At 41.3% G+C, this 9859-nt stretch overlaps 1 protein-coding gene and 1 long non-coding RNA gene across 2 annotated transcripts in view; one reads left to right on the top strand and one right to left on the bottom strand.

Moving 5' to 3' along the window:
• Positions 1-4931, top strand: part of LOC108348778 (uncharacterized) — a 25895-nt gene extending 20964 nt beyond the window's left edge. The window contains exons 2-3 of the long non-coding RNA XR_005496403.2: positions 2874-3088; positions 4580-4931. This is a non-coding gene — a long non-coding RNA (uncharacterized LOC108348778). The remainder of the gene's footprint in view (positions 1-2873; positions 3089-4579) is intronic.
• The window catches only part of Dpysl3 (dihydropyrimidinase-like 3), a 105796-nt gene extending 96207 nt beyond the window's left edge, over positions 1-9589 (bottom strand). Inside the window, 1 exon segment of the mRNA NM_001398556.1 lies at positions 9126-9589. Within this exon segment, the coding sequence (NP_001385485.1) occupies positions 9126-9503 (378 nt within the window). The 5' untranslated portion in view covers positions 9504-9589.
• Between the last annotated feature and the right edge of the window lie 270 nt (positions 9590-9859).

The raw sequence follows: 9859 nt of genomic DNA on the forward strand, positions 1-9859 counted from the left end.
GGAAATACAGGTACACAGATTGGGAAGAAAGAAACCAAGGTGGTGTCAAAATAAAATAAGAAACTAACCCTTGGTGTCATGTACCCAAGAGATTTGTCTTAATCTTTTACAGTAGTTTCATAAAAGGTGAGCATTTATAACCATCTAGATTCAGCACAGAGCACACACAACTAAATATTATTATACCCACATGTGGCTTTCAACATTTGGAGGTATATTGTTTTCAATGCCTTGCACTTTATGTCTAATCACCACACCTTACGCACACGCATACATATCTATGAGTTAAAGGCATGGATGAACCATGAAGAAGAAATGGGGAGTATGGAAAAATCACAGTAATGCAGCCAGCTTAGCTTGTAGGAGTAAAATACATTGCATCCAAAGTAAAGTAATATTGATAACATTGTTTTTCCTAAAGGTCAATTAATCTTAAACAGCTGGGTATAAAAACATAAGCCGAATGAGTACATAGTTATAAATGATCTCAAAGCACAATATTGATTTTGTTACAGGTTGGCCAAAAGTCTGATTTTTAAAGACAAACTACAGGCAGCAAACAGTATTCAGAAAAGTCATTCTCACAGAAATAATCCATATTTTCCACAAATAACAATCATTTATGAAGAAAATAAAAATAATTGATGCTCAAAGAGTCTTCCTAGGACAAGTGATTATATAAGGAATACAGAAGACAAGATTTATGTATAAAAGTCAATTGCTTTCTTATATGACATCATTGAACATTTGGACTTAAATAAAACACTATTAATTACAATAGCATTCCCAATAAAATACTGCAAATCAAACAATATATATGATGTATAGGAGGAGAGCTAATAAAAGATATGAAGTAAGAGATAAATGAATGGAAAAGTCATACAACTTCATAGACGTAAAGACTCAATGTTGCCAACTTATCAGTACCTTACAGTAGCAGATTCAATGCATGTCTAAATTTCAGGACAATCATTTTGTGGATATTGCTAAAATTACTGTAATGTTTATATGAAAATGCATATGTGAAGCTACAGATTGACAAAGAGTAAATACATGGATCAATCGATCTCAATCAGTGGCTTAGAAATAGACAGACACATAGTCAATTGATCATTCCAAAGAGGAAAAGACAATAGAAAGAAGAAAGGTGAGTGTCTTTTTAATAAATGGTACTAAAACAACAGTACACCATGAGAAAAATATATACAATCTTTACCTCATTCATATAAATTCATTTCAAACAGATCAGGCATGAATGTGAAGTGGAAAACTCCAAAACTCCAAGTTAACACGAGAAAACACAGACCTTGGGAACTAGATGGTGCTTTAGAAACGATACTGACTCTGCAATTCATGAAAGAACTAACTTGATAAAGTGGGATTCATTGGCATTAAAAACTTTGCTCTCGGGGCTGGTGAGATGGCTCAGTGGTTAAGAGCACTGACTGCTCTTCCAGAGGTCCTGAGTTCAATTCCTAGCAACCACATGGTGGCTCACAACCATCTGTAATGCGATCCGATGCCCTCTTCTGGTGTGTCTGAAAACAGCTACAGTGTACTCAAATAAATAAAATAAATAAATCTTAAAAAAAAAAAAAACTTTTCTCTCTGAAAGATAATACCAAGGCAAGAAAAAAAGTCAATGGGAGAAAATACTTCCAAAAGACACATCTGGTGGATTGTTATTCAAAACAAAGAATTCTTAAAACATGACGGAAAGGATATACACGATGTGTTTAAATCTTCGACCAGAGACTTTAACAGACTCTCTCAAAAGATCTATGATGTCTATAGATGATGAAGAAATGATGCTTCATGTAATTCTGACATCACTGGAGAATTGAAAGTTAAAGATGACAAGATGTCCTTACATTTGTTAGAGTAGAAGACTGACAACTTCAAAAGCTATTTTCTGAGGAGCGGGAACTCTTACCCACTGATGGACAGCATGCAAATCAACACAGGCTCAAATATATACTTGCCAAGTGATTAACAATTATATCCCTTTGTATTTACCCAAATGAATAAAAAATGTTTGTGCTCACAAAATCTGCTAACATATGTACTTTTCAAACTTTATAACTACTTTTCTTTCTTCCAGTGGGGAAACAATCTATGATATGGCCAAACAAGGGGATATTATTCAGTATTAAGAAGAAATGAGATATCAAGTATGAAGAGATATGAAGGAAACTAACATTTGTATAATTCTCTGAAAAATAAAAACAGTTTATATGGACAGGATCAATAGTGTATTATCCTAAATACAGCAGCTTCCTGAATCCATTAGTCTCCTACCAATGAATAAAAAAGGCAGACTAAAGGGACTGGTTTACCCATAGATGTCAGTATCCAGGTAGTCCTAGGATTTTTCCCCAGGAGTTTGGAGGTGGCTTGTATCTGAAATCCTAGGAAGGTGAAGACTGAACCACACAGTGATTAGTGGTTGTAAATGGTCATGGGGAAGTAGGTACAGCATAAAGGAATTTTTAGGGCAGAGAAACTACTGTATAAGATGCTAGAATGGTAGAGAAATGATTGTCAGTTTGTGTGGATCTATGGAATATATAATACCAAGAGTAAATCCTACTGCATACTGTAGACTTTTAGGTGCTAAGGATGTGTCAGGATAACTTTATTAATATAACACTCTCGTGTGGGGCAATGCTAGCAAAGACTGTTGTGTGTAGATGGGGACAGAAGCATATTCAAATTGCTTTCACCTATCTTGGCTCTAAGCATTTGTTAGGGCTTTGTTTTTTATGCCTCTGTTTTGATTTTCTTTGTTTTTGAGTAGCATAATCACATCACTCTACTGTAACACAACAGTACAACTCTGTGGCATGTAAATAACAGAACTTTATTTCTTATAGGAAAGTGGAGCATCAAGGCAGAGTCCCTGCCTGGCAAAGGCAAGCTTTTTGGCTTACAGAAGGAGACTTCTTGTGGTGTCACGTGATGAAAGGCCAAAGCAGATCTCGGGATCTTTTTCATAGACAGAGAATCCTGCTCATTCATAAGAGCTTTGCTTTGAGGACTCAGATCCTAACAATCATCACACTAAAGGTGTGGGATTTTACAGACTCAGGTGGGTGTGGGCAACCATATGGCATCTTCCCATTTAGTTTGGAATTCCTCTCTGTGTGTGTGTGTGTGTGTGTGTGTGTGTGTGTCCGTGTGTGTGTCTGTGTGTGTGTCTGTGTCTGTGTGTGCACGCACATATTGTCTGTGTGTCTCTGTGGGGTGCAAGGGTGGAGACAGGTGTGACTTTGAGTTATCTTCTTCAAATGCTCACTACCTTATTTTTCTAGACATCTCCCTTCGAACCTGGAACACTGTTTTGAATAGCTGCCTTGCCGGTGATTCCCTAGAATGTCCCTGTCTCTTTAGTCCAGTGCTGGAGTTACAGACACATGCTACCCCACCTGGAATTTATGTGGGTAACGCATTCCAAACTCAAGTCCTCATACACGCACAGCAAGCGCTTTACCCATTGAGTCCTGTCTGCTGCACTGGGCACTCTTATAGTTCACATTGTTGTTTTTAGGTTCTCATAGTCTATAAATATGATCTTCTGTATGTAGTGTGTTTTTGCACTATATACATCTATTATTATATAGATAGATATATGTGTGCACAGGTCTACAGAATATCAATCATGTACAAATATTTTAGATAAGACCTTTCTTCAGAAGCGGAAAGGTTTATGCACCATTACCATAGTGACTATTTGGACCAGCTCTCTCATTTTAGGAGGGAGGAAACTGTAGCTCAGAGAGTTGGCAAAGCTGCAGCTAGTAAATTGGTTGGGCTGGAAACCGAGACAGCTAATAACCTTTCTGGTTTTGTTTGAAGTGTCTTTCAAAATACCACAAGAACACATAGAGAACAGAGATATATCTTAACATTATTTTCCTAGAAGCTTAATCTAGAAAGTTTAATCCAGCCAAGCAGAAGTGGAGCTTCAGTTCCTACTCCTCTCAGTCAGCTTCCTACGCCTAGTAAGTTTTGTCTCATCTCACGGGCACATTTCTACAGAGTGATGCCCAGCAGAAATAAGTCATAACCAGTATCAGCTACAGGAGTCACTGACGGAAATCCTAACAGACACCACTCCAGCCATCTTATTCATTACCACAGCAGTCAGCAAAACCAGGTTTCCAGGGAGCATTAGTTTGAGGGAACTCTGCCAATTGCAGCATTACTTAGAAGACATGTTTTGCATGTTCCTCAAAACCTACTGTCAAACAACCAGAGTGCATAGAGTTTTCAAATACTTCAGGTTTGGGTCCAGGCACACAGGACTCAAGCTTATCCTGTCCATTGGCACAGCAAGATCACTTTCCCCTAGGCAACATCTACTCTCTCCTTTGTTAGAGTACGCCCATATAAATCATTTGTACTCCTGGGCTTGGGCTCCAACACAAGATGCCTTTCTTTATAAGTCTGGGCTTCTATTTCCAGCAGCCATTCTTTTTGCTGGGCAAGGAAGGGCACACCAACCAACTCTTAAAACCCAGAAACGACAAAGTTAAGGGTTCACATTTTAACCTAATCATGTTCTCCCTTCTACCCACAGAGCCGTGGCTGACTTCATAGGGGAAACATCTTGTACAGAAGAGCCTCACATTAGAACCAGGGAAGTAGCAATGAGCCAAGATCCCTGGAACTGAGTCACTAGCAAACCCATGCAATCAAAATGCCATGGCTTTGTTTTCCTGGATGACAAAGCCTTTGAGGTATCATTTGTTCTTGCAGACACTGTGTCATAATTCTTCTCCTCTCGGTAATTTTCTTGTTGCTTTGAACATTACACTTAAGTGGAAAAAAACAGCTTAAGAAATGATTAAAACCTGGGAAAGGGAATAACACTTGAAATGTATATAAGAAATACTCAAGTTAATAAAAAAAAGAAATGATTAAAACACACACTTTTTACTTAAAATTGCCTTCCTATGCACTTAGTGTCATACTATAAGTATTATTCAATTTTGGAAGACTTTGGCAGTGTGAGTATTTATCACGAGAAAAACTTAAGCACATTTGCACCTAGCTCTAGAAACAGAATATTAGCTTGTAGCGACAGCTGATACTAACAATTGGGCATTCCCTATATAATATAGAAATATTTTTACATTTTTTATTCTGCCAAACACTTGTTAATGAACCTACTCATAATTTGCTAAATATGAGTATTTCCCTAAGAAGGGTGTAGTAGTTAGTATGTCAGAGACAAAATGCATCTCGTTTTTTTTTTTAAATCAGCATCCTTTCAATAATCTTTTAATAGGTTTAGATGGACGTGGACCAATAAAAATCTTGCACCAACTGTGCTCATGGGTTGAGCGACGCATCTCAAAGGTTCTCTGAGTAATGAGCAAGTGACAGGATAGCAGGCTTTTTGGTGGCATTGATGGAAGATCTGTTCTTGCCTGGTATTATCTTGATGTGCCAGGAGCTAGCACAATGCTTAGGCTGTTGAAATTAAAATAATAACGCCTCTCACTGTCCACAAAAAGCACTGACAAGAAAAGTCAAGTGTTTGGGTTCTGCTTCTCTCTACTTATCATCTGTGTGGTCGGGATTATTTGGTGTCTGTTTCAACTTCCTGATGTATGCAATCATTTCTTGGAAAAAGAAACACATAAAAGTTAGTACTTGCTACGATGGCTGTAGATGACACAAAGCTGGTAGTGTGTCATAAATACAGCTTGAAAAGGACTGACTAATTACAGGAAGGAGCAAAGAACATGGAAAATCTATAAGGAAGAAAATAAGATTCTATAGTTTTGTTTTGTTTTTTTTTATCCACCTACCATCATGAAATAGGCCATTTCAGCATCAGAGGAGCTTATGAGAAAGAGTTTCTGAAAGCTTGAGTAACAAGGAGCTTACTCTGAAGACAATAAGACACAGGTAATTAATCACTAGCTGTAATCTTGTACAACACAAGCATATGCTGCATGTAAATCCAGAAAATTAAGCAGCCTAATGCACTTTGCTATGGCTGCATCCCATCTGGAGCTCCAGATTCAGCTCTTAAGCCAAGGTACTGTCTTTTCAGAAGAAAATGTATTCACTATGGCATAGCCTGAGAAACAAGTCACAACATGGGAATGCAACTACGGGAGGAAGGCTAGGAAGCTATGGATACTGAGACTAATAAGGATAAGATACTTATACCCAAGCACTGAGGCAGGAAGCAGAGGCAGAGGCAGAGGCAGGAAGGTCATTACAAGTTTAAGGAGTATGAAATAAGTTCTACCTACTCTGAGCTATACAACAAGACCTTAGAGAAAGCGCTCACAGGCAGGGAAAGAGACAAAAACAGATAGAGTTCATACACATACTTGTGCTCACGCGCGCGCACACACACACCCACACCCACCCACACACACACACACACACACACACACACACAGAGAGAGAGAGAGAGAGAGAGTCTTCAAATATAAAAATAAGTGAAGTTGAGTAGTAACGTAATATATACTAAGTTCTAATTGTAAACAAAGTAGTCAGTGTTATTACCACCATGTAGATGAAAAACCTAGAGCATAAGGAGTCTTGGTTACAGACTTCAGTTACATATTTGGTGAAGAGAAGGAGTCAACCTTCCTCCCAGTAGTCTATCACTAGTTTTTGGAAGATACTAGAGTTGTTTAGAAGTTGTTTACAGTCTTACAGGATAGTGGTAAGCATGTGTTCATCTAGTTCCTCTAAGGTCATGTGTTTGCTTTAACCAATAAAAAGCGAGCTTCCGTCATACTCATTACTTGTGCAAGGAAGTTCCCATGTCTGTGCAGCTCGCTAGTTAGACTGTTCCCATTGGTGATGTGTAGAAATGGTCTCTGAAGGACAATGGTGAACACAACTTCCCTTGTGACCCTTGTAGACAACTGGCAGGTGCCAAAAAAAAAATGGTTGTAATTGTTTTGTTGAACCATTTGTTAAACCAAGAGGCCTAGCTCTTCTTACCATGCCCTTACCCAATTTCATTTGTAGACAGACATAAGGGTCAAACCCATATACTTAAAATCTTTTAAATGTCTTGGAATGAGGAAATGCTTATTTTTCTTAAGAATAAACTGCAGATACTCTATAGGGAGGCAAATTTGTTAGTTTTCCACTCTAAGATGTCTAAAACTTGCTCTATGAGGTAGTGAGTTAGAGACAGCAAATATTTGGGCCAGTGCAGATGTCATTTTGCACCAGTCTAGCAAAACAGATGTTTTACATAAGGAATTTTAATATCAAACATGCCTTAAACACCTCCGGTGTGCCAGGCATCCCAGGCACAGAGATAACCCCAAGCACACAGCTTTAAGGAATAACCTTAAGTACAGAACTAGATAACCCCTGTGTGTGTGTGCTTTTTAAAACAGTGTGATTAAAGAAAATTAGAGATAATGACATGGCCCGCATGAAGCAGACAGCAAGCCTGAACTTAAAAACCCATGTAGCTCTAGAAACCCTGCTGATGTCTAAGTCGTATTATTATTTTTCAATTAAGAGCCAAAAAGTATAGAGTTTGTGAAAGGGAACAAAAACGAGAGAATTGCTGGGTTTAACGGAAGACCATTTTCCCTTTCTCTAGTTACCATGCAAACCAAGCATATTATCTGGCTTACATCAGGGGTGTTCCAGCTAGGGGAATATACTGACTCACAGCAATTGTTTCTGGCCTTTTCCACTCCCTTCTTCCCTCTTCTGCCAGGAAAGGAACATTTTAAGAGTCATGAAGTTAGACATGTACAGGAGCAATTAGCTTTCTGTAAAGGGTTAGTCTTCTGTTGAGAAATCTTTCTTATACACCAGAAGCCTCTCTTAAAAGGGCTAGTGGGCTGGACCTACAGGAGTCTCATGCTCAAAGGAAGATGGGAACATCATGAATCAGATGGGTAATTCCAAGGCTTACTGACATTGTCTGACAAAGGAGCTCTCTCTGCAGGACAAGCTTCAGGTTTTGCTTTCCCTAGTTAGAAACGATACTTAAAAGTTGTTGGGTTTTTTTGTTTTGTTTTGTTTTGTTTTGTTTTGTTTTGTTTTGTTTTAAACTATCAAAAATTGAGCCAGGGAGAGATAAGCTGTCCTTTCACTACCTCATTGCATTTTAATGGAAAAACAGCTCAAAGCAGGATGACTATTAACCGTAATCACTATGAAGCAGACATTTCCATTGCAGGATATTATTTATGATGGCATTAGGGAGGAATAATACATGGGGGGGGGGGTGGACTGTACAAGCCATTACCTAGACCAGGGTGAGGTCATCTGATTACTACTGTTCCCCAACTCAAACGCTACGATTTGAACTTTGACTCTTCCAGATCTACACTGACCCTGAATTGTCTAAACCATGCCTCTGATTTTCTATGAGCTAAAGCATAAAATCATTACAGTAAACCGAGGCAGTTCAGTACGGTGTGAGTGTCTCTAACACACAGAACAAATTAGCTTTGACACATGTAAGAGCAGCAGGGGGCTGGCAGCTCGTGCTAGTTTAATATGCACTCGTAATGCCCTGTCTATTTTCAAATATATATTTTTTTTACAGGGACAGCTGCATCCCTTGAGACCCAGGCTCGTGCCAAGCTATGTACACAAATATACTCTTAATAAACACAGATGTGAAGCTTCATGCTACGACAGAAGTGAGGCACTGAGATTCAGATGTTTAGTAGCCCCACACCCAAAAGTTTCAGAAGAGTCAGAGAGTCACCCATATTTTTTAAAAGCATCAGTATGCCCTCTGCCCTGTTGACCTTGATTAAATTTTAATCCGGGGCCAAGGGGAACGAAGACAATTGTGCTGTTGGTTCTTCAGAAGTAAAGGAAGTCTGTGAATTGCTAAGCCTTTCCAGACCAGGGTTGACACACCCACCCAGAACTAACAGGCCAGAGTGCAGGTGGGTGACTGGGATAAGGACCTGGACCAGAGATCCTTGCAGTACACACAGGAAAATGCTACATTTGGGGGCGCGTGGGACCCCTGTGACCGTGGAGGATGCCCTTTTTCTCAGCCCAGTCGCCCATCTCCTTGTAAAGTGTGAGCAACAAAGTTGTACCCAGGCCATGGCGGCTGAGGCTGGCCAGTGCCAGCGGGGAGAAGACCCCGGCTCCCTTACCTTGTCCTTGGGACCGAGGTTCTGCAAGACCTCCTTGCCAGTGGCGCTCCGGATCTCTACCCCGGCGGGCTTGGGCGACTCAGGCACGGGCTCCCTGCTCTCCTCCCGGCCCGGGCCCCTGCGCGTGTCCCCTTCCACCCCGGGCCGGTTCCCCGCGCCGCGGCCGCTGCCCTGGCTGCTCCGGGGAGTTTTGGCGCCGCGCTGTCCCACACTCAGGGCATCAAAATCCAATGTCTTGCTCTCGAAGGCGCCCTCCACGTTGCAGAACATGCCACCGTACTTCTGCCGTGGGACCTGATCTGTGGTGCCCGGCCGGGCCAAGTACACAGGCAGGTCGTCCTCGTGGGAGCTGTCCCAACCCCTTCGGCCCGAAGCCATGGTTCAAGCGACAGCGGCTCAGAGGCTTTCTTCTTCAGAGGCTGAAGAGAGCAGCGGCCGGCCGGCAGCGCGCACGGAGCCACAGTGATGGGGCGGGAGGAGGCGCCAGAGCCTTCGCGCCAGAGGCGGCAGTGCTGCTCCGGTTCCTGCCTGTCCCCCACCAGCCAAGCTAGTGAGCCGCAGCCCCAGCTCCGATCGCCCCCGGGACCGCCCGCCCGCTCCAGCCGCAACTCCTCGGCCTCCCCCAACCTTACTACAGCCTCAGCTCCCGTCCCAAGTCCCAGTCCAAACTTGTCGCACACTCACGTATGGACACACGCTCACTTGGTCACACTAGCTCTGGACACTTGATTTAT

This window comes from Rattus norvegicus, chromosome 18 (genome assembly GCF_036323735.1).
Source record: "Rattus norvegicus strain BN/NHsdMcwi chromosome 18, GRCr8, whole genome shotgun sequence".
Classification (NCBI taxonomy): domain Eukaryota; kingdom Metazoa; phylum Chordata; class Mammalia; order Rodentia; family Muridae; genus Rattus; species Rattus norvegicus.